Source organism: Marmota marmota, unplaced genomic scaffold (genome assembly GCF_001458135.2).
Source record: "Marmota marmota marmota unplaced genomic scaffold, marMar, whole genome shotgun sequence".
NCBI classification, from domain to species: domain Eukaryota; kingdom Metazoa; phylum Chordata; class Mammalia; order Rodentia; family Sciuridae; genus Marmota; species Marmota marmota.
In genome coordinates, this window is record NW_025999941.1 from 7,713,109 (window position 1) to 7,739,112 (window position 26,004).

The following is a 26,004-nucleotide window of genomic DNA, read 5'->3' on the forward strand; positions in this document are numbered from 1 at the left end:
CCCCAAACAGGAAGCAGATCAGTTTTGGGTGGAAGCTTGGAACTGCCCAACTTGCTAACTGAGTGGGAGTTTGGAAAGAGGTACAAATGATAGTTTCCTCTAGGGCAATACAGCAAGAGAGTGCTGTGGTCTACACTGCTAGAGCCCTACTGGATTTTGGAGATAGCTAGGGACTGTATTAAGTTTGGCATGTTGATTTTATTCAGTGTGGGTTTACTTCTGCAGGTGGGGAAAGATATAGAGCCTAATAGGTCACTTGCAAATTTCATTATTGGAAATGCTGAGGTTGTTACTAGGAAGTCCCTGTGGTCATTTTTTTTACTGAGTATCACTGGGCTTTTGGGGAAAGGCAAAGAGATCTAATATTTTAAAATTTCCTGAGTCTTCATCTGCCTCCCCGCTAAATTGCCATTTCAACCTCTGCTTCAGACAACATTAGGGTTTCCCTGAGGGATAACCAAGAGAAGGGCTATTTAGTAGCTAAGGCTCTGCTCAGTATTTGCTCACTATTCCCTACCCTAGCCATGCCATCCCTTGCCTCGTGTCTACCTCTGCAAATCAATTCATTCCCTTTTTGGTTTTCAAGGATGCTTTTTTTTTTATTAGCTACACATGATAGTATAATGATCTTGACAGTTCATACATTTGAATCAAATGGGGTATAATTTCTCATTTTTCTGATTGTACAAGTTGCAGAATCACATTGGTCATACAGTCACCTATGTACATACAGCAATAATAAAAAGGGTTTGACTGCTAGGGATATTTAAAAGTCTCAGAAATATGTTGGAAGCACAAAGGAGTGTGTGTACTTGATAGGTAGCTATTGGTAGTCACATGTACAAAATGATGATTCTGATCACCTTGTTCTGTATTGATCCTAATTGGCCACATCCTAAGCAGTACTACTCAAAACACAACTTTTCTTTATCAATTCCTGGTGTCTCAAGAAACAGTTGGGAGGACTGGGGTTGTAGCTCAGCGGTAGAGCACTTGCCTTGCATGTGTGAGGCACTAGGTTCAATCCTCAGCACCACATAAAAATAAATAAATAAAATAAAGGTATTGTGTCCATCTACAACTAAAAAAACAAAACAAAACAACAATAACAACAACAAAAACAAAGAAATAAATAAAGAAAGAAATGGTTGGGAAATGCTGAAAAAGTGTCAGAACTGACAGTTTTTTTTAGCCTCTCATTCTTAATTCAGGAAAGCTTTAAGGAACACATGGACTTGGAGTTTGTTTGTTTTCATTTTGGATTGGAAAAACACTGGAGTATCCTTGAGAATAAGGTTGAGTGTTCACACTGCTTTGAGAACTTCCTGGGATTCTTTATGCAAATAATGTTTCTAATGATGATCCATTTTATTTTGTCACTGGCACTTGGTGAAAGGAGAGATATTTAGCAGTTGGTTCTATTTGATGGTATGATCTAAACAAATAAAATATATTTCTTTATAAAATTTCCTCTAAGCAATCTCACTAACCATATGATCTCTTTATCATATCCTATTTCTGGGATGTGGCCATATTTTCCTAAGTAAGTGGAAAATGTGCTTTCCCTGTTCAAGACAAGCTTTAAAAATACTATCCTCATTCAATTAGGAAGCAAGAGGTCATTCCTAACATCTTTAGAGTAATCAAAAAATAATTTTCTGAAAGCAGACCTGTGTATTGAGTTGGTGATTTCATCCATGTGCACCACTGTGTTGAGCAACAGTAGAGAAGATAAAAAAAAATTATGCAGTACAAATAGGAACCAAGGAGAGGATTATTTGATTTTTCCCATATTCTCCTAAGTCCACTGAAAACACTTATATCACTGCTTCAGTTGATACTGGAAATATTTCTTAATGAGCCCAAGTGTTCAGACTTTACTTATTAGCAGGAGTCCTGATAGAGGATTGTTCCACTTGGTAAACAGTTATCTTGAACTTCATTTTCTTGGGGTAGGAGGGAGTAGGGACTGCATAATTTTATGAGGACTGGAAATAAAGAGTTTCTTATGGAGAATGCTTTTTATTTTCTTTTTAATTGTTTCAGTTTGACACGTTTCCTGTTTATCATCTAGTTCTCATCTTGTTTATATTTCCAAAAGAGCAGTGGTCTCCATACACTTGTCTCCAGAGTCAGGGCTCAGTCACAGTGACTGATGTAGCAGTGCTGGGGAGATGGGGGTGAAGGGATTAAGAAGGACCTCAAATGACTGGGCTCTTTGGAATCACTGCTCCCAAGCTCTCTCTGCTGCCCTCCTGCCTCCTCATGTGTTGGATTAGATTTATAACAGCTGCTGTGGACATGGTTGCCTAAATCTGTGGAATGTTTTGCTAAATGCTGCTGGTGAAATAGTCCACATTAAGCCTGTAACTCCTGTTTTCTTATTTTTAACCAGTCCTTTATTAGTCTTTAACTCACTTGATCACTTTATGATTTTACACTTGACATCCTATAGATTCATTAAGATCTTTTAGTCCAAGCACCAGGGCTCTGTTTAACATTATGATTAGCCAAGCTGTTATTCTGTTTGAGCTAAGTGTTGACAGTGTATTTGATTGGAGCCCTGTAATTGTTATTTTAAAATCAGAGTAATGGATTATGATCTCAGAATAAGAACATGATCCAAAAGAATAATAATAATTAGAACAGAAACCACTTAGAAGAAAATAAATGTCCCATCACATAACCACAGGGCCCCATGTGCCAGGCCCACCTACCTTTGCAGTCTTGCCCTCCCTGCGGACCTCCCATTACTTGAAGCATCCACTTCTTTCCTATCTTGGGAATTGCATATGCATTTGTTCTCTTTACCTGGGGAGCTCCTTTACTCATGTATCTCTTGGTTAGCTCCTTTGAGTCTCAATCACAGTCTCTTTTCCTTAGGGTAACCTTCCATGGACTCAACAATGTCTAAATTCATCTCCTCCCACCCCCAACACCTGTTCACATCATCATCTCTCACAGCATGCTATTTGTTTCCTTAAACATTAGGAACCATAATTTGTGTCCCCTTGGCACTTGTCTTTCTTGCCCTCTGGACTCTAAACTCCATGAAGCTGCAGACCTGTCCCATTCAGCATTGAAGCCCCACTATCATCCTGACACCTAAAACTCAATTCATATTTGTAGTTGAATGAACAGAATATTCTGAGGTCCTGGCTTTTTTCTGAGTCCACACAAGATATTTTGTTCTTAGTAATAAATCTGTTCTGACAACATTTGCTTTTCAGTAGTTGAATATAACCAAGTTGTGCTGGTTTTTCTCAGGCATATGAAGGATCAGAATAAGAAGGTAGCCAATCTCAAACACAATCAACAGCTGGAAAAGAAGAAGAATGCCCAGTTATTGGAAGAAGTTCGCAGGCGAGAAGATAGCATGGCTGACAACTCACAGCATTTGCAGGTAAGCTTGGGTTTATGTTCTTAATCCCTAAATAATTGGAGACTAACTGACTCTGGAATGTAGCCATTGCTACAGGAAAATATGCAGAGAAATGGTAAACTTGCCTTTGTTCTGAGATCAGAGTTATCAGTATACTCCCAGGGACCTGAGAGGTCTTTCCATGTATGAAGCATCATTTTCAAAATGGTGCCCAAGAAGGCAGCTTATGATGGAGTTTAGAAATGCTATGCAGAGTCTGATGGTTCCTGTACCTCGCCTTAAAAGGTAAGAGCTACTTTTTTATATTTGGCAAGAATCTTAAAACATAGAAATGGCTTCCTTTTTTTAAATTTATGTTTAAGTTGTTTGGGGTTAGTAGAAGGGAAACGTATGTGCATTATCATGGAGGTGTTTGAGAAAGGATGCATTCCTCTGATCTCAGACAGTTTATAAAACTGGTTTTATTTTGCTCAAAACTCTGAGGCTCTGAGATAGATCATTAGTCTGTTTTCTCCATGAATATAGTTATCTCTCAGTGACATCCCTGTCTCAGAAACCAACCGACTGACTGAAAACAACAATTTTTCCTCATTAACCATCCCTACTTTTGGCAAAGGAGTTCTTCCCATATGCTCAATAAAACATTCAAGCTAACACAGGGCATTTGCTTTGAAGTTCCTTTATTTATTCCAGTGTGCCTTTAAACAGAGCAGTTCGAGTTCGACTTGGCTGCTGTTCATGTTAAATTTTGCTTATTAATTAGTGTCTTTCTTCGGTTATATATTAGGTTTCCTCCTTGGAGATAGAAGAAGTTATATAATTTCAATATGTACTCATAGTTCATCTTTTTAATTGACCAAAAGAGAAATAAATAATTATTCCAGAGTAGGAAATACAAGGAAGCAAGTGGCAGATGGAGGTTATTTAGTCAACATTAATTTATTTTTTCTCTGTGTCCTGGTAATGGCATAATGGTGTCATATAAGCTCCCTTTGCATGTGTGTTTGAATTGGAGTTTTTACACAATAGCACAATACTAGGATCAGATCCTCTATTGAGTGCTCGGGTCACCCTAGCATGGATCATGTTCACTTGAGGTCACAGCTTCTTCAATGCTCTTGACAAATCAAGAGTTGGGTTTTGGGTCTTAGTTTCCCAATCTCTGATAAGAGATATTAAATTGGAGCTTAAAAATTGAGATAATAATAACCAAAATTTGTAGAATATTTTCCTGCTTTTTTCAAGCATGTTTTCATTTATAACAATGTTGGTGATTTTGCATGTGGTAAAACTAGTGTCCCAGAAAAGTTTTGAAGTGACATCCTAGTAAAGGGTGAAGGTAGACCTGACTCCAGGCTTTCCTGCTTTCCAAAAACAAATGCAGAGAAAAAAGTGACAGTGGTAGGTACCATTTTTGAAATATGCTGGACACTATGCTAGGTACTGTATAGTAGCTGTTATCCCATTTCAGTTTTATGTCAGTCAGGACTCCTGAGTGCAAACGACAGGAACAAAACACAATCTGTATTAAGAAAGAGAAAAAAAAAATCCATTAATTCACTGCAAAATCCAGGGAAAGATTTTCATCTTGACTGAATTCAGATTTCCAAACAGTGACATCAATAATATGTTTCCTTCCTACTTGGAGGATGATTTGATCTTTATTGCCTGGGATCCTCAGGAAATCTTTCCACAAATAATGCCCAACACCAGCCAGCCTACCACTGAAGAATGTAATCATTCCAGGACAAAGGAAAGTAGCTCTAGTAGTTCTAACAAGCTTTTGAGATTAGGACATATAAATTGACAGCTCAGGTTCAGGCCATGTGATCATGAGGAGCCTAAGGGGAAGGGGTCAGCTTCATCTAAATCCTATGTGCTAAGAGTGGAGACAGATGACCTCCCACAGAGAAAAATAAGTCCTGGTATCTGAAAGGGTTCTGTGCAGATAAAACTACAGAGGTCCACTGCAGCCATTATATGGTAGATGAACAATTATTATCCCATTTGGTATATTAGAAGAAGGAGACCATGAGAGATAAAATAACTTTCAAAATTATTTATCTAATAAGTGGCAGGCCCAGGACTTAAACCTGTATGTGACTATCATTAGATGATGAGTTTTCTGAAGAATTAGGAAGGCAGGAAAACTGAGTCTTCATGGATCAGGTGGAATTTGAGCCATATGAGTTTGAGATGGGAGAGACAAGTGGTAGGGAAGGCCCTCCAGGAAAGAGAACCAACGGAAAAGGTACAGAAGTTGATAGAGCATGGTATAATCCGGGCACAAAATATCATGAATCAAGTGATTGGGGTGCAGTTTTCAGTTAGGTAAGCATTGTCCTTATCTTTGTTTAACTAACTCTGGAACTAAAATGCCTGAGTTTCACTCCAAGCTTTAGAATTCACTGAGTGTCCTTAGGAATGTCACTAAACCTCCCAACATCTCAGTTTCCCCATTTGTAGAACAGGAATAATAATTACATCTATTGCAGAGTTGTTCTGAGGGCTACAAATTAAATGTATATGAGGAATTTAGAATTATACTTGGCATAGGCTATGCTCAGAATAAGTATTGATGATCATTCTTATAATCACAGGGAAAGGTGAAAGAAACATTTAAACAGAGTAGTCTAGTACATGCAGGATATTTACATAGTTATACTTGGGTAGGCATTAAGCATCAAACTCTTTGTCTTTTCTATATATAGTAATTTTTTCTCTTCTAAGGACCATCTAGTTATGGAAATTAATGTCTTGTTTTGGCCCGTGAACTTTCACATAGCAATATTTTCATAAGGAGCCTTGATAACTACCTCGTAGACCTATTCATAAAAGATAGCATGGTCTGGAATTGCTTAGTTGCATTCCTGACCACCCCAAACAAAGGATAACATTTGAAATGCAATAAAAAGTAATCACGATTAATTTTGATGAAAATGTCTCTGGTTAAGGTTAATAGAGACTGAACCTCCCACTTGAATGGATTCTTAAGCAGATGTGCTCAGATGCAGTAATTATTACCTTCTGAGAACAGAACTTTCTGGAGGCCCTTGGCTTTTAATATTACTGTTGTTTTAAGTACTTCCTGTTTATAAGTTTGCCTGTTAATCCCTTTAAGTTTCAGTCTACTAGGATTTAGTCTGGTTAGTTGTTTGGCTGGTGGTTACACGTTTGGCACCTGCTAAATTTGATTTATTCATCACTGGTGATTTGTAAAGACCAGATACCCTAAATTTATGATTTCAACCAACCAAATGGTATTATAACTATAAAAATATCAGGAAAAGTATTGCCTACAAAAATAATAGCTATTGGATTAGGCTTCAAAGGAGAGCTAAAAGAGATTCAACTAGTTGGCATGGAAATTGGGAACAAGTTGAATGATAGAGTGACCATGCTATTTATTGTTTCAAGTAGAACATGATGGCAGTAGGAAGAAACTGGGCCAGCTCTGTCAGCCCTAGATAGATAGTCATGATATGAAACATTTTGCAAATCCTACTTTATTTCTTTCTTAAGTTTATAGTTTTATGGCAGGAGTTGCAAACTCAAATACCTTAAACGTCTACACTGTTAACATAAGAAACATGTGAAAAAAATAATATCTGATTCCTTCAGCCATTTTTTTTTTTTTACTTTTGGTAGAAACATATCAGTTAGTAATTCCATCACAATGCTATGTAACCATCACTCCAAAACTACTTTACAACCAACTCAGTGGTAGTAACTTATTCCACCAGATTTGCAGGTTGACCAAGCAGCTCAGTTTCTGGAGGGTGGCCTTGTTGGGCACTTCTGCTACTCAATGCACATCCATGGGAAGTTAGGGCAGCTCTGTTTCACATATGTTCGTTCATTCTATAACTCAAGCTGAGGAAGCATCAGTGACCCAGGAAAGTTCTAATGATAGTAGCAGAGTAAAACATGCAGAGTATCAGAAGGCCTAGTCTTGAATTGACACTGTGATTTCTACCCCATTTCATTGGCTGAGCCAAGTTTGGAAAGTTCGCTCTACAGGCAGAGAACACTGTAAAGGGATAGATACAAGGATGGGTAAAAAAATTGAGACCAATCATTCAATCTATCAAAAAAGACAGTTTGGGGAAATGTTTCTCTATTCCAGGAAAGGCAACAGAATAATCATAATGAAAAATTTCAGTTGTGGTTGGCCCTAGCAGGTAGGCATAATTGAGGGCAAATGGGGAATTAGGGAACTCAAAGAGTCCATGCTTCATCCAGGGTAGTAGGAACCACTAAGCTCTGGCTGCACTTTGCTGTAAAAGTGGACCTAGGGTTGTGGGACCTTCTGATTGTCCAAGATAAGTCATATAATGTGAACATTTATGTGGAATCTGATATTTGAGAAAGTTGGTTCAAAATTTTTTTAAACATTGCATGATTACAGTCAGCCACATATGCATATAAATTGCTTTGTTTTGTGGCCTGTTGCACAGCAGTCTGATCCCTCTGAATTCAGAAGGTATAAATAAGGAAATTAAGAATGCTCTTTAGCTAGTTCAACTTGACTAATTAAAGAATAGTGACAGGTTAGTATTTGTCCTGAGTCCTGTTTTTGTCAAAAAATACTTTGTGTTATTGCTTATCAGAGGCAATTACCCACAATCTGTAGGGATAGAGAGTGTTCTTGATTTTGTGTGTGTGTGTGTGTTTTTTGTTTGTTTGTTTTTTTGACCCCCTGAGCATTGCAAAGAAAATAGAAAGGGAAGGATAAAGAGCTATGGAGTTGAAATGTTCAGAGTTCAAGTACTGGCCCTTGTTACTATTATTTGAGGGCCCTGAGTAAGTCAGAGAACCTCTCTGACCCTTACTTTCTTCATCTGTACATGGGATTATAATTTCTACCTCCCTGGATGAGTTTAATAAAATGAGGTTTGAGGAAAAAGCTGAGTACAGTCCCTGACCTGTGTGGAGTTCAGTTACTAGAGCTTTTTCCCAGAGAGACTGGTAATGAGCTTTTAACTACAGAAGACAGTGACCACTGGGAGTATCGCCCAGCAAACCCTTTGCAACTATTTTATACTGATGAGCAATACAGATATAGAGTACACTTCAGTCAATGAAAGTTTCCAATGAAGCATTAAAAACATTTGGGGCAATAAGGAGGAAAAATTAAAACATTCTTCAAGTTACTGTTGAGTTGTGTCTGAAAGGTGAATGTGAAAGATCGTGATTTTCTTGTATAATTCTGTAGAACTTTTCCCCAGGACACATATTATAGCGCGTGATATTTACGTCTGGCCTTGGGGCTTTGGGCTTCTGTGTATCCCGTCAGAGCCCATATGGAGATTTTTCAACAAGCTATCTTTCTGGAGATTCACACTAAATTGTCATTACCAGGATGGGATGCATTTTTTTTCCACCTCTAGCTATTTCTTGCTGAGCAAAGATGCCAATTTGAAATCCCAGTGGACATCCTTGTAGATTTTGGCTGCATTTTTCCCAGTGCAGCTTATCGAGTTAATGAACTAACATTCTAAGAAATGCACAAGCCAATGTTTTATGCTCCTTTTCTGTTGTATGTCTGCAGAATTCTCTTCAATTTATTGCCTGAAAACTAAAGTCTGTTGTTCTTGTGTGCTTCCGTTTCCAAATTATAGGTTCCCAGGGAACTGTAAAGTTTCTTCTCTGCCAGTGGTTAAACCCGAGTGTGATCAGTTTAAAAAGCAAATGAATGTTCTCATTTATTCTTGTTCTTTTAGTATAATCCTAAATAAATAAATAACTATATTTTAAAAGCTAGAAACAATTTTATTTTTTCAAAGTGTGTAACCCTGAATGTCCCTATCTTTTTGCTGGGACTTACTTTATTTCTCCAATTAGAGTTGAAATTGCAAACAGAGGAAGTGTAACAAACATCATAAACCTCAAAAATGCATAGCTTTCAGCAAAACATATAGCTTATTACAAGGTTCCCAAGGTTCGCTAAGTTGTTTCTTTGCAGAGTAACTTGTACATCTTAAACAGCACATTTAAAGCCTCATATCTATATGTTCATTTCTCCAAGACATTGAGTTAAGTTCATTTCTCTTTCAATTCCCCAAACTTAAAACTGTTACTATAACCATGATCTATGTTCATGTGTTATGGTACACTTACCTAAGTACTGCTATTAGGAGAAACCTGACCAGCAGAGTTCGGGGATTTATCATTGTCAAAATGTGTTTATTGAGTTCCTAGTTTTCCATGGCTGTAGGTAGGCATGGTGTGAGGTGATTTAGGGGAGTTCCATTTCAGTCATCGTTTTCAATGTATGTAAAGATGAGAAAGGTCATCTTAACACAGGTTGAAAAGAAAATCCACGTTTGTTCCAATTTTCCCAAGAACTTAACATCATGATATTTAATACTGCAAGATTTTTATTTGTTTATTTTGTAATTTTCTACCCTGCCATATAGAAATTGGGAAGTTCCATTTACATTGTGGATAAACTTATCACATAGTTGAAATGTGAACTAAGCCTCATCCCACATTTCCTGCCTATGTTCCTGTTTTCAGATATAAAGAAATACCCAACTATTTGTGAATCTGCAGAGGACATGGAATGTTGACGAGTAGGACTGAGGTTTAGTACAGAAGTGTTTTCTTTCCTTAGGGATTTATTTTGACATTTGTTTTTCTTTCACACTATAATCCCCCACGAGCCAAAAATGACTTTTGTTATGGCAGGTCCCTCTGGGCAGTCTTGGAAAATCTTATTTGACAATCAGTTTCTGATAGCCTTGAGTTGAAATCATTATTCTCTGTAGTAACTCATGGACTGTCAGGAGTGACAAGATATCCTATGTGGTGTATTTGGGAACTAACTGATTTTTAGAAACGTTCCAAGAAGTCAAGTGAAATTGTGTAAATAAAACTGTTGTACATGGAGTTTTTTAGTTTTTCTTCTTTGCTCCCAATAAAGTATGACTTGTTTTTCCAAATGTGCAGTAAATTGCATATTTCTTCTGAGAAATGTCTTCTGCTTTTTCCTGTGGATTTGTGACCTAATCCTCCACTTCATATAGCCCCTCTGTACAAACACAATATATTTCTATAGAAAAAAGAGGTTTACCCTTAATCGAGTGTTGCCTAATCTACCTACTAAATTACCCCCTGGAGATGGAGGAAGGTTCATTATTCTTTTCCGAAGGGTTTTTAGGTTTCACTCCATTAGTGGCTGTTTAGCATTCCCTGGCAAAATGAATGTTTGTTTGTCAAAGTCTGAAGATCCTGCAGAATGAAATGCAACATATCTGTCAAATGAAATCATTTTGATTATGGGTGTAGAGTCTGGAAAGATGAGCTCTGAGGAGATGTTTAGAAAAAGGAATCCTGCTAGAATGATATGGTGATCTTTTCCTCATTTGAGGGTGGGCACTGAGGAAGATCAGATCATCTTTTAGATATTATCCAATTTGGTGCTTTTTAAAAGTCCCTGAAAGATAAATCAGGAAAGACATTGTTCATTCTCCTGTAATCACCAATAAAGACTAGAAGCAGATAGAGATCCTTTCCTAGAGAGGGTGAGTGATCAGCTCTGGGGTAAGAGGAGGGCCCACTGATAGAGTCTTGCTGGCTTCTGTTTACTCCAAATTCTGACATCTGGGGTTTATCCCAAAATCTGGTCTCTGAGGTTTGGGCTATAACCATTTTTATGTTTATGAAAATCACTGCGGCAGCTGATTTTAGTTAATAAAGCAATAGCCCATTTCAGTCAGCCAAGTGTACTTTTCAAAGTGCTTTCACAGGTTGATCTTTATATTTGGTCCTACCATTAGCCATAAGGATTGCAGAATTATCTTTCTTCACTTTCTAGAAGAAGAAACTGAGACTCAGTTGCTCAGTGACTCATCTGAAATCATGGATCTCATTAGAAGCAAAGCTTTGAGAAGACAGCAGAGCCTATAAGTTCCCCCTCTGAAGGTCAAAGCAAATCTCTGATCAGAGGCTGGAGAAATTCTTCCTCAGTCAAAGGATTCTGAACCAAAAGCCACTGAGAAATGAGAACTTTCTAGTGTGTACTTTAGAGTGTCTCAATGTTTCTCTATTCTATTTGTATCCACAGAATGTGCAGAATGATTTGCCGAGTAAGTATGATGATGGCATTACTGAAGAATCCACAATTTAAACTCAGGGTAACTTACTGAAAGGAGAAAAAAAAATCTGACAGCACACATTATTTTTTTCAAGGTAGAACTTGTAATAACTCACACATGGAGGACTCATGTAATCCCCAGGGGGCGATCTTGTTCTACTGCATCGCAAGAGTCAGTCCAGTTAAACCTACTATCCGCTACCAGGGTCATAACTATAGACCTACCCTGGGATATCCCTACCAGAGGTTAGTCAGAGGGGGACTTGCAAATCACAGTGCATGTCACTCTGATATCACTAGCCTCTTTCTAATAATTGCTGATATTTCAGCACATCACTACCTAAGGAAGAGACCTGGGCATGGTTAATTTTTAAAAATGTTAACTTTGACTTATGGCTTGTCCAAGGCATTGCTAAGTTGTATATTCAAACACTCCAGATTAAGGAAATGACAATCAATGCCATGGGCAATGATTTAAATGGAAACCTTGCAAAAGGAAAATACAACTATAAAATCTGTTTCTATTCACTTAATAGTCTCTCCTGTAATACACGTTTGGGAAGTTGGTAACTTGAATTTATGACACTTTTAATTTCTTCTCTGCTGTTACACTTTCCCTCCACATTTTTATTATTTATGTTGCCTGGAAAAATCTCTGCAAGGTTAAGCAATCGTAAGTTTTTCTTACTATAGAAAGGACCTTAGACTTTATAAAATACAAGCTCCTTGTTTTGCTGATGAGGGAAATAGGACCCAGCAAAAGCAAATGACCTTACTAAGATCCTAGAGGAAGCTACTGGCAGAGGGGGAGATCAGATCCTAAGCCTTCTGCATCCTTGTCCAGTGCCATTTCTGTGGTTCACTTTTTCCATAGGTTTTGTCTTCTCTCAGTAGAATTTGAACAGTTTAAATGCTTGAGCCCATAGGTCAGGCCTATGACCCCCCAGCATTGGATATCACTGTGACTATCTGAGATCACATGGAATTACCCCTCACAATAAATTAAACTTTGTATTTTATAAATAGATATCTGTCATTTCCTTATATCTTTAAAACTAGAGTACCTAAAGAAGTAGTAACTTGGTGGAGGAGAAAATTACCGTGAGACCAGATTTACAGAATTTAGAGCTCTTTAAATGACAAATAAAATTGGTTTTGGTTATTTTTATCTTTGACACTTTTCCTCATCCATAAAGGGATGTTAGCCATAAAGAAATTCAGGAAGTTTCTTGTTATGGAAAACAAGTGTGGATTACTTGGAAAATTCAATAAAAAGAATGATACCTCCTACTTTTTATTGAGCAATGAATTAGGCCAAGGATAATGTCTTTGGTTGAGTTCTCTGGGAAATTGAGACTGAGATTAACATGTAAGGAAGTTTATTGGGATACTCTAAGGAAGGGAGGAAAACCTGACCGGGAATAGTGAGAAGTCAAACTGTGATGTTGTAGCAAAGGCCTCAGCAGTTCCTCAGTTGCTCTAGAGCTGGGATAGCCATTAGGAGGGAATTGACTCTAATTGAGGCCAGAGGGTGGCCTTGGTTTTCCTTCATCAATAAGCCAGTGGATGTGAGCAGCCCCTGGGGAGGGGTGTAATCTTTGGACAAGGCAGCCCTCAGGAAAGGCACATCCATGGCCACTGGGAAATGAGTTCCTTAGTTCTCAAATGAGAATCTGGGCAGCATACCACTGAGTCTACAGCAGTCACTAACATGCATGTTGCTCTCTCCTGTTTGACACCCATGATGAGTACATACAGCTAATCTTGCCTACGCAGCTTCAGAATTCTTTTCAATATCAGCAGCCATTAAATATCAATTCTGGTTGGCCAAGTGACTGTGTACACATATTAACTTTTAAAATCTTATTTCCAAACTAATGAAGGTGCCTCTATCTCATTTTACAGATGAGAAAATCAAGACTTGGTAATACTATCTGAAAGAGCTGGTGTTCTTTCTCAAGTTTGTTTGCAAACTAGCCCCTTCTCTCCCTCTCCTTCTCCCTCTCCTACATGGAACTGTTTCTGGCCATAGTAACCATAGCAGAAGTAAAAATGACCATTAGGCTGCACCAAAAACAGATATGTTAGGTGGCGTAAACTCATAAACATGGGTAAGAAGGCTTTGCCTGTACTTCCTGGGGAAGGGATAAGCTTTCCTTTAACTAATGATATAGACTTTAATGTTTCCTAGATGTATGTAAGGTTCTGCCTGCAGTTCAGCAAACTGTCCCACTGAGGTTTTTTCAGGACCTTTTGTGCCCAGACAATGTGTTACTTGCTGAGATTTAACAACAGGTAAAACAAGATTCTTTACACTGAAAAGTCTCAAAGTCTTTTCTTCTAACTTAAGGGTTCTTTCCCTGAGCCTCTGAGATGTTTATTTGTAGTGGCTTCTGAATGTGAACTGCAAATAGTTCACTGGGCTGTGACCTGCCTTAGGACAGGAGATCATTTCAAAGAGATAGCAAGGGTCATGTTTGCAGCAGGAGCTTGAACTTGACCTGTAGTTCTGCAGAGAGCTGCAAACCTTTGAGTGCCGAGGGATGAGAGCAGCAAGTAGGTAGTCAGGGTCTGGGTTCTAGTCTAGGCTCAACCACTAATGAGCTGTGTGATTTTAAGCAAGTGATTTTTTTTTTTTGAACCACAGTTTCTTGTCCATAAAAGGAAAGGCTTATAGTGGGGGAAGGCCCCTTCCAACTCTGAAATCCTGGGGTTAGGGGATTAATGAAACATGTATATATATGGTGATTTAAAAACATCTTCAAAGAGTGTGGCTCATGAACCAAATGGAGATGCTCCAGTCAAAATAGTGTCTTTACGCAAGGATCAGGAATGTCCTCCAGTTGGGAATCTGGGGAAGTGAGGAAATTGGTGTTGTTGAATCATCCTGGTAATATAATATCTGGCCTTAAGTATAAATTACTCTTAAGAATGCTTTTGTTTTCCTAGTGAATTGAAGTACAGAGTCTGTAACTTTGAGGAGGCTTTGGTAGAGGCCATTAATGTACTGTTTTCTTTCTTTAGAGCAATCTGTTAACATAATACATCCACTAATTGTTACTGTTTTGGGATAAGATAGATTAGAACTATGACAGTCTGGACACAAGATACACAATGCAGGGACTTCCCAGAATTGAGCCACCAAGGTTACTGACTTATTTTTCAAGGACAGGAGCTGTGTGGCTTTTAAATGTAATTATTTGTGAAGGGCACTATTATTTTGATAACCCACCATATCAATATGACTATTTTTCCCCAAATGGTGTGGATCATAGTGAGCTGTGGGAAAATAGAAAATAGACTACTTAGACAAATACAAGTTTGATATTATCTAGGTTTGCATTTCCCAAAACATGTTTGTCAAAGTGATAGTTTATGAGATATAATACTTTAAGAAAGAAACATTTCATTTATCAAATGCTTTTGGAAAACAATACACACTCTTGCCTTCACTTGGAAAGCAGTTGTATATTAACATATTGAAGGCTCTGAGAAGTCCCACAGCTATGAGAAGTGTTTAATGTTCTTTAATCCAAACTTTCCTTAAATCACTTGACAAAAGAAGTCTTTTGTTTCCTCTCCCGAACATCTATTAACATTGCAAAGAATTTAGTATTGTATGGAATGTTGATAAATGCTGATCTAAGCAACCACAGTGCTGGGACTGTGATATATAACTAGTTCTTTGATTATAGTTTTAGGCTGGACAGACCCTGCAGGGAAACTATATTAAGCAGAATATTGTCTTTGCTGAATCAGAATTCACCCAGATTATTCTTGCTAGGTGATTCAAAAATAGTTCTGGTAGAATGATTGACCAAGAAAATTTTACTTTTGATATAATTTTTTAAATTTGCACCTCATTAATAAAGCTACTGAAAAATGTCTATAACAGGCTTAGGAATATTTTCTTCTGTGATTTCTTCAAAATCCACATTGATTTTTAGATATAATCTTACATTAGGCTATGCCTCAAATCCAAATTTGATGAAGATTGTTTTGGAAGAAGATGTGGAAATTATCCCAGCTTTAAAATATAAAATTACATTTTTTTAAGGTTTCCATTGTTAATTCTCATTTGGATGCAGTTTTATTTGCTTTCTGCTAAGGCAGTTCATTGGCAGTGTGGAATATAGTGCTTAGGTTCCAGTTGGGCTGTCAAAGTCAGTTATACGGGTCGAAAATGAAGCACAGAGTGTCGCTGTGTCATTACCAGCAAAGTTGTTTTTATTTTGGTTGTACTTTCTTGGCTGTGAAAAGATCCTTATGATAAATTAGAAAGCCACAAATTTGAAAATGGTGATAGTTAAACAATATAACCTTGAATGCATGTCTCCTAGATGCCTGAACTTGCTCATAAATGGGCCTGTCATTTCTGAATGAACTGCACCTCTCTTATCCTGGCTTAATGATGATTTTACCCTTTTACTCATCTTTCAAGGTTATTTTTCTCCATACTCTGAATGGGGGATTAAGGTCACACTCAACTGTGGGTTTGATTTGCCTGAATGAAGTTTCACTTCACCAGAATCTCATGTGCATTACAGTCCAATGTTGGAGACCAGAGTAGGAGTCAGAATTGTGTCTTTAGGGGAGATATGTACTCAGTAGGAGGAGGATCATCTCTTTAGTTTTAACAGAATCCATGTTGTTTTTCATTTTCAAAGCTTATTTTTTTCCTGTACAATCTTAAGTCTGTATCTTTATATTTTAGATTTAATGAAATGAAAGTTTCATTCCACAGCTTTTGTTTCAGTCTCTGCACTAACCCTGAGACCAGGTTCTTGTGTCTCTCTCACCCTGTGTAATTGAGAGACAGACCATTAAGTCACACTCATGATAAAGACATGCCAGGAGATGGGGGAGTAAAGGCCAAAGGGATTCTATTTTATCTATCAGACTAAGTAGCAGTGCAAGTGAACATTGTAAACAAAAGTGGCCTTGAATTTGTCCACCAGGTCAGCTCCTGTAGCTTTTTTGGGGCTCCCTTCAAATGTTTCTTTGCCAAGGGGTGGGCCTCTTCCCCTGGTTCTGATGGCTGCTCCTTTCCATCATTTATGAGTCAATAAATATTGATACCCCAACATATACCACCTGAAGATAAAGCCATCTACCTTTTCTCAAATAGAAAATTAATTTAAAAAAATGTGAATATTAAACTTAAAAAGATATAGATAAAATAGTAACTCTATACTTCAGATATTTGTGTAAACTTTGAAATCACTTGTTACACAAAATGTGCCTTTCAGAACCCCTGTATGTCATGGAACAGTGTCATTTGATCAGGGTCTCCACAAGCCTCTTCTACCTAAGGGTCCATGACCCCTGTGGAGGTGCTTCATGAACCCACTTGCTGGAGTGCTACAAAGCCACAGTCAGCCATTCACATATTAGCAGGGCTCATTTTATAGTTTCCTAGTAGGTGTGAGTATTTTTATCTCTTTGCCAGGGAAAGGTGTAAGGTTTGCTTTCATTCCACTGGTTTAGATCATAAGCTCCCACATGGACTTTTCTTGTTGCCTGTTACAAGCTGTGTGTTATGCCATGAGGTTGTTAAGGTTCTAGATCACGATAGTATCTACCTCCTAGTATAGGTAGATACTTATGTGATCTTTTAGGAAGCAGTGCCCAGCATAGTGTAAGTGGTGGCTGGTGCTGTAAGGATGCTGGTGTGGGTGTCAATGATGTTCTGTGTCTTCACATTCACACTTGTGAGGGCTCCATACAGAAACCTTGTTACGCCCTGACCAGTTGGTTCCAGGTATCTTTGGGACCACTTTCCTTCTGTTCTCTCATTATAACTCCTCCAGCACACCAGTCTCCATCCTTCCCTGTCCCTGGGTCTTGGAACATGTTGTGCCTTTGAGTAGAAGGTTCTTTGTTTACATATGCTTGTGACTTCCTCCTTCCCTAATGCAGGTCTCTGCTCACATGCCATCTGTTCAGAGAAGCTTTCTTTGAATGCTCTTTCTAATCAGTTATTCTTATAATTCTTATGTTCTTGCCTTTATCTTTTTTCATGATGAATATCACGTCCTAAAATTATAATAAGATATAGTTATTTTTGCACTTGTTTATTAGCCATCTTTCCCATGAGCACATGCATGGGGGCACCACTGCCAATCATCCTTTCTCCTAGAAGTCAGGACTCTGACTTATGTATTCAGACCAGGATTAGCATTCAGAAGGTATATTTTTGACTAACATAATAAATTAATTATTACAAGTTGAACACATTAATGGCAAATGATCAGACAGGCTAGCCAGAAGTGAAGGATGTACTGTCTAGACTTTAAACACAAACCTTGTTTGAACAGGAATTTGCTTTAAGAGACATTCTTATTGGCACTTGAAGAAGTCTGTCTGTGGAGCTCAGGCCTGGTTTTATCTCTTTTCACATTTAAGCTGCAGAGGGCACCATCCTCATTGGAAGTTGCTCAGAGTGGCTGTGGAGAGAAAGGGAAAGGCAATGTAACAGGAGATCAGAAGAAACCAAATTCTCACCCTGCCCTCTGAGCAGCTTCCTTTTATGTCAGACACCTATGTCAACATTTAAGACACAGTCAGTCTGCAGATAGAAACACCTAAAGAAAGGTGGCAAAATGAGAAGACAGGTTCTTAGAACAGCCTTTTCGATTTTAGTTCTCCAGTGAAGCTGAACTTCTTTTGAGCATTTAGGTCTTTGACAGGTAGCTATAAGGTGAGGAAAGAATTTCTTAGTAGCTAAGAGTTTGTCCATTGTATAATTGATTGATGGACTCAGCACAGAGTCATTTAGAAAATGTTCCCTCATGGTGAAGGGAATGCTGAGCCTGTCCAAGCACTGTGATAGCATCATGCCCCCAGCTTTTTCCTTTTTGTGAACCCAGGGGTGCTTAACCACTGAGCCACATCCCCAGCCCTTTTTCATATTTTATCTAGATACAGGGTCTCACTGAGTTGCTTAGGGTCTCTCTAAGTTGTTGAGGCTGACTTTGAACTCATAGTCCTCTTGCCTTACTCTCCCAAGCTGCCCGGATTATAGGGATGCTCTACCTCGCCTGGTGCCCCTATCTTTTTGGACACTCACATTTCCAAATGAATGTTTTTCTTCAGCTGCCAATTGGTGGAACAAGTATTCATTTCCTACTATGGCACCTGTTACTCACAGGTTTTCTGTACCTCCTCTGGCCACCTTGAAAGCCACAGAAAAGGCTTTCTATTTGGTAATCACAAATTTTTCTTCCCTAAAAGAAGCACTTCCTATTTTGATCAGCAGCCATATTCCCCAGACTTAGTTCTATAAAACACGTAGCAACAAGGTTATACTGCTGGCATGGTACTTTGTCACAAAAATGTGCAAGGCTTTGGAGATGGTTCCAAAGACAGGGTTTCCAAAATATCAGGGAGTTAGTATTGCATCTTTGGAGTAGGTAGCAGCCTTCAAGGTGACTAAATGATGACTGTGGAGATGAGGATATTCTGGCATATTTTGTAACCTTCCCTCCCTCCCCTGCTCCAGACCACATGATTTTATTTTGAAATGAAGAGAACTAGTTTTTAAGCATCATATAAATAATATACTGATTGGGTTTCCAAGTTTTCAGATGCCTGCTTCTATACTGTGAAAAATCCAGTCATTTATAACCACACAAGAGTCTTATGTTGCCAAAATTATGTCAACATCATAGGTGATGTTGACTCCATGGAGGCTTAACTTATCCAGAAATTCCCTGAGTTCTTTCCAATTTTCTTTCTTTGTCTAGATCTGGTTTTTGTTCCTTTCCCATTTCCCATTTCAGAGGGGGAGGTCATCCCTTTTCATTCTGTAATCTAGAGTTAAACAGACCAGGAGTCCATTGCGGCTTCTACCACTTCACAGCTGTGTGATTCTGAGATTGCTTCTTCTTTCTTTGCCTCAGTTTTCTCATCTTTAAAACAGGGATAAGAAGACTAGCTGCCTGTTTGGTTCACATGAATCAATAGCATCTCAATGTAAAGTCATTACCACAGTTTGGAAATGGGGATGTGCTCAGACTCATTATAAATATCATTAGAGGTATCCAAATAATCAGTTATGTTTTGATACATTTTGTTGGAGCCGTTGCTAATTTTAGACTTTCAGTTAAACTCTTAATTCTTAGGGTTATACAGTGTTAAAAGATCTGCCTTCCTATTCTGGTGGTTTAGCATTGATTGAGAGAAAAATCTAAGATTTGTGTCTTCATATACTTTTTCCCAGCATCATAAATTTTTAAAACTTTTCTTAAGGTTTGGCAGGAAGCCATACCTACATTGTTTGCGCACACATGCACATATGGTATATATGTATGCACATAGATATATACACATATATGAGTATCTTTTCTCAAGTGGTTTTGTTTTCTTGCCTTGAAACATCATAGCCTCTTTAATTTCACTTGCTGACATGAGATGGCTATGTTTTCCACCTCTAAATTAAACACCCAAAGAATCTGACACTTAGGCACTAAAGTGGTAGCCTTTAAACAGCCATTGACTTCACACAGACAGATACTTGAGACAGAAAACCCTTTCTTCTTTGTGCTCACTTGGTGTCTGGCTTCACCTGGTTGGGTGAAGTGAACTGTGGGTAGGTTGAGCTAAATATGGCTTTGCATGCCCATGTGCTAGGGCAGGCAAGGGATTCCCGTAAATTGAGAGACTGGACACAGTCTCCAGGCTGGAGGCTGTGGGAGTGGAGAGACTGAGGAGGAAATGGCATGGCTCCTGTGGCCACGCGGTTTGCTTGCAGTTCACTTGGGCCACAGAGGACCCTCCAAATGACTTTGCTACTTGACTAATTTGATTGATGTTATGGGTCATAGGGGGGCGGGTAGTGATCCCTGAAGAGTATTTATAACGCCCTGTTCACACAAGCTGCAGAGACAACCACAAAACCAAGCTAACAAATGTCAACTATGAAATAAATTTTAAAAATGCTGTGTATATTTCCCTGTTGGCCTAAGTGCATACAACTATTGTCTTTCTTTCTTCTCAAGGCAGAAGGATTTTGTTTGTTATCTCCATTGTTGTTTATGGTTTACAATGAAAACTTGACCTAACCAAAATCCACATAAAGCTGTGTTGCTGAGATATGGAAATAGTTTTCCTTGGCCTCATTTCTGCATGGAGGGCAGGCTTTTCTCCTTCCCAGCTTGCAGGTTAGCGTTTGAGATCAGGCACCATTACTTTCTTTATTCTCTTAGTAATTAACATGAAATTTTTTCCTGGCCAAACCCAAGTATTAATTGCTTGCTTTTTTCATGGTTCCTTGTTGAAAGATATTTGCAGATAGGGCTGGGAGTATAGCTCAGTGATAGCCTGTGTAGGTCCTGGGTCTGATCCCCACCATGGACGTGGAGGTAGAAAAATAAATAAATAAGCAAGGTGTGTGTGTTTATAAGTTATGTGTATTTTTATGTGCACGTATGTATATAATAGATTGCCTTGATCCTGTTGGGTATTTATTGAAAAAAAAATCCAGGATAGCTCAATCATCAGGGTTATTTGTTACTTTTGAAAGATTTTACCACATTTAAAGCAGGAATGAAGAAATCTATCAAACAGTTGCTTTTCTGAATGCTGAGTGTGTTGGGGAATGTAATTTGGGGAGTAACAGAAGGGAAAAGAAGGCTAATTGTGAAACAAGAGCTGAAGAAGCAGCAGGAGTCAGCCCTACAGGTAGCGGGGAAAGCATTCCAGGTTGAGGAAATAGTACATACAAAGGTTCAGAGGTGAGGATAAGTTTGGCATAAGGAAGTGATAGCAGTATCCACCGTGGAGAATTACTAAGATAAATAATGTCTGTTTCTTGGGGTTGGTGTAGAGATTAAGTCTGATGAATTGAATTAAATATTTAGCCACTGGCATACAGAATATCAGATGTCACAATAACAGCGTCATTATTGTCTTTATCTGCTTTACAGTTCTCTGAACATTGTAACTCTTAAAAATACTTTAACAGACTGAAAAGAAGGGCATTATGTTTTAGGAGATGACTCAGGCCTTTTTGTCCTTAAGTTGCCCATTACTCACAGTTTTCTCTGGCTTAGCTATCCTAAGATATACTCTCTGTCCTCAAGCAGATCTGCTGTGATTCATGCCTAGGGGCAAGCAAATGGAAGTTGGATAGGAAATATTTAATGAAGTGATTAGAACTTGCAGAAACATCAGAGACTTGTTAGTTTATTTTCAGAACTAATTTTATAGAAATCCAGTTGATTATTATTCCCTAGTCTTATGGTAGAGTCCAAGTGAATGAGAAATTTTAATAAGAGCAACATTTTTATAATTATGACAAATTTAGAAAATGACCCCCAAAGGTACAGATAATGATTTTATGAGGAGAACACTTTTGGGCCACCACTCAGGAAGGGCCTGGAACTTCCTAGTTGGCCCACAAAACTTCCACAAGGTCTTATACACACCAACCCACTTCTTACCCCAAGAATGACCACTCTCCTGGTATTTATGATAATCATTACCTTACTTTATTTGTAGTTGTTATTATTCAGTTGTGGACCCCTAAATATTATAGCTTAGCTTTGTACACTCTTTTGTTTTTCTGTTTGAAATTTTCATATTAGAGGGACACAAATGAAATTAAAGTGTAGAGAAGATCAAAAGTCAGTGGGAAAAAAATTGTGTAGAACTTGAACTCAACCAATGTTAGTGGCAAGAGGGAGCTTCTCAAAGAAATTGAGGGGAGGGAGGTACCTGAGAAGGGCATGGCAGCTCAGAGTCTCTTCCTCTAGAACATCTCAGAGCAGGGAGTTTTGGGGTATGGTAAATTGCCTGTATAAGCTAGTCTGGAGCTTCTCCTTTGGAGGAACCACAGCCAGTCCCCCAGGGCCTTTGGCTCAGGCAAGGGAGCTCAGCAATTAGCAGATAGAAATAATGAGAGAGAATTGAATGGTGCCTCCCTTGGCTAGCTAAGGAAGAGGGATCCCCACTGGGGAGGGGAGAAGTTAACTTTCCATGACAGAAAGCAATGGATGGTGGGGTGGGGAGGATTATTCCCTAGGGTTCATGAAGAACAAAAAGGAAGTGGATGGGACAAAGCCTAGTTCTAAGAAGTTACTTTGAGAATCTATTTAATTTTAAAACCTCTCTACTATGTGCTATTTATAAAAACCATGCTCTGCCTCTTTATTGCTATTAACATAAAATTAGAGACAAATCTAAATGGGGTTTTTGATTCTCCAGGAACCAGGATGCTCTGGGGAATAGTTTAGGAATATGGCCCTTCAAGGCCTGGTGGGAGAATTACTAGTAAGTGGGAAAACTTAAAACAAGTCAAGTTCCCAAATGATCTGATAGCAAAGAAATGATGGACAGGGATCCAACTTAGAACTAAGTATCCTCCATTTCCAAGGAGGTCTTAGAGGATATGAATCTTAATTTTGACATTGCTAGTGACTAACTACATAAAGTTTTAAATATAAAAGTATTGGGAATTCCTTAGAGGCAGATACTTGAAAAATGTTTATTGAGATTCTACTGAGTAGAAACCCTGTACGTGGCATTGGACATACAGACGTCTACAAGATTACATGACCCCATCCTTCCAGCCAAGCCATGGAGCTTGACATGAGGCAGGTAAATAATGATAACCTTTTTAAGTGCTTCAGAGAAGTATACTGAAGGACTCCCCACAGGCCGCCTAGCTGGAAGGGACCTTCATGTTCTAGTCCAGCCTCCCCATGTTTCAGATGTTGAGACAGAATGTGATGGACTAAAGGAGGAACACACATTCCAGAGGATGAGTTATCCAGTGATAGAGCCAAGACAGCCTGAATCTTACACAGGTTAACCATCTTGTAGTCCATGGACCATGAATGTGCTCCACAGTGTGAAGCTGGAAGCTCGAGAGTGTTTTGTGAATATGATCTATTGCAGTTCCAGATAGAGGATGTAAAAGTCCTATGTGTCTTCCAGGTTGTAATGCTTTTGCTCCTCTAGTTTTTGACAGTGTTCTGTTAGGGCAGCAGTTGGAATGTAGACATGAGTATCCAGGTTCTTGCTTTGCACTTAAGCCCAGTTTGTAATTCTTGAATTACCTTCAGGGAACAGAGTTTGCCAAGTCCTTGGGCAAAAATTGTGGTTTCATATGTATCTGCCTCTTAGGATCTCTTTTTCCTATCTCTTATCCTACATTTTTTAATTTAGTTACTCAGGACTTGTAGTACTTTATATGTCCAGCAACTCTATTTATGTTCCCTAATAATTTTTTTGTCTATTTAATTATGCATATATTATTTATAAGCTGAAAATATTTTTAAAATTATAGGAATAATAGTAACTTAGAAAACTAAATAGAAATGAGTGCCCACACACTCCAAACTCTTTTCTGGGTAGGTAATTTGAAATACATACTTACTGAAATTTCTTCCATTGTTTAAAAATGCTGTGTCTGATGAAATACTACCGGACAGAAAGTGTTCATCTGAGACATGGCATGGTTGTAAAACACACAGACACACATGTGATATACATTTTATAGCTTTGTATATTTTACAAGCAAAACATTGAAACATGGTAGAAATACTACCGTGTACAGTGAAACCGGCTTTAATAGTAACATCATACAGCCGTTCCTGTCTGGTGTCTTTTTATTTATATGTGTATAATTATGATTTCCAGTACTTGTTACCAGGTATTTCCAAACTTGGTTTTATCTTTCCCTTCTGGAACTTCTTCCAGATTGCCTGTTTGTTGGGAGAGCGGCTCTCTCAATGTAGTTAGAAAGTTCGTATTGGGGTATGGTCTGACCTGGTCTCACAGAGACATGGCCTGGGTATCTGTTCACTTGTCCAAGCTGGAAATCCAAGAGTCATCCTTAGTTCCTCATTGACTCTGGCATCTCCTTCCTTTTCTATCTAGTTGCTCACAAGGTCCTATTTATTTTAACTTACTAAATACTTTTTGAATGGACACCCCTTGCTTCCACCCTTGCCTTTGGTCTGATCCTCATGGTCACTTGCTTGGATTCTGTTCTGCTGTATTCTCTTTCCTCATCACTGCCCTTCCTGAGATTGTCAACAGCTCTACCATTGCTTGGAGAAACTCTGTGCTCTCTATTGGGACAGTCAAGGCCCTCCATTGCCTCATCTGGGCTTAATTCAGCCTGTCTCCAGCTTTAAATCTGGTAACACTGAACAGATCTGTTGCCCTCATGCACACATCCTGAGCTCACTCACTCTTGCTCATGTGTGCACCCCCCATGTCCCTCCTTCTCCTTCACCTGGCTCTAACATGTTCTGTACTCACCTGACTATAATGAATTGTGATTGAAACTGAATTTTCTGGAAGTGGCAATAGAAAAAATTAAATTGTCTTAGTTTTTAATCTCTTTTATAGCCATTTCCAGAGCAATCTAAGGATATGACTCTCTGGTACTACCACTAGCAAGGAAGTATGTCCCATAACCAAATGGGCCTTTAGACACGTCAAGCTCACACATGGAATCCAGGGGTCTATCTCCTGAAGTTTCACTTTGGAGGTATTTGAATTTCCTATTCCAAAGCACCTACTTTTGTGGGTGGACAGAAACTGGGTAGTGGCCCCTCTTCTCTACAGACCCACTCTATGAATTTGGCTACTCTAAGTACCTCAACTGAGCCAGTATTTGTCTCTTATGATTTATTTCACTTAGCACAGTATCTTCAGGGTTTATTCGTTTGTCAGAATTTGCTTCCTTTTGAAGGATGAACAGTATTCCAGTGCATACATACACCTCCTTGTGTTTATTCATCCATTCTTCAATGGATGCTTGGGTTGTTCCTACTGCCTGGCTATTGTGAACAATGCTGTGATGAACACTAGTGTACAAACGTCTATACAAGACACTGCTTTCCATTATTTTGGCAAATATGTCCAGAAGTGAAATTTCTGGAACACAGGGAAATTCTGTGTTCCACTTTTTGAGAAATTGCTGTAATGTCTTCCATAGTGTATGCACCATTCCACATTCCCACCAGCAATGCATAAGGACTCTAATTTCTCCAGGTCCTTGCTGACACTTTTTGACAATAGCTGTTCCAGTGTGTACGTGCATGTCTCTGTGTGTGATCTCATTGCAGTTTCGTTTGTATCTCTCTGATGTCTTATGATGTTGAACACCTTTCCATGTGCCTATCATATATCGTCTTTGGAGAAATGTCTATTTAAATTGAGTCAGCTTTTATATTTAGTTAACTCTGCTGGTCTCTTTAAAGAGCAGGAGAAGGAGTTTTGCCAGGAATTTCCCTGTGCAGGACCTTGAAAGGACTTGTAGACTGCCATGTGGGAGCTCCTTAGGATTGTAATTACAATCCAGGGTCATCTGGAAGGACAGAAATACTGAGTAAAATGGGAACATTTTACAGCAACTGTAGAAATGAAGACAGAGAAAGGTGAAGAGCTGCCAGATTTTTTTCGATTTGTGTCTTCTCTCCTTTCCATGAGTGAGAGAAAGGGGAGGGCAGACAGAGCTCCTCAGTGTGCTGCTTCCGTTCGATTTGTATTTAGAATAGGTCTCTCTCAA

General features: G+C 38.6%; 1 protein-coding gene across 25 annotated transcripts in view; it reads left to right on the plus strand.

Annotated features, from left to right (window-relative positions):
- Erc2 (ELKS/RAB6-interacting/CAST family member 2) overlaps window positions 1–26,004 on the plus strand; it is an 877,829-nt gene that overhangs the window by 480,454 nt on the left and 371,371 nt on the right. For all 25 annotated transcript variants that reach the window (XR_007346866.1, XR_007346870.1, XR_007346867.1 and 22 more), the window contains one exon: window positions 3,268–3,403. Coding sequence is in view for 18 of the 25 variants with exons in the window: in XM_048801108.1 (XP_048657065.1) it covers window positions 3,268–3,403 (136 nt within the window). In the remaining 7 variants the exon portion in view is untranslated. The remainder of the gene's footprint in view (window positions 1–3,267; window positions 3,404–26,004) is intronic.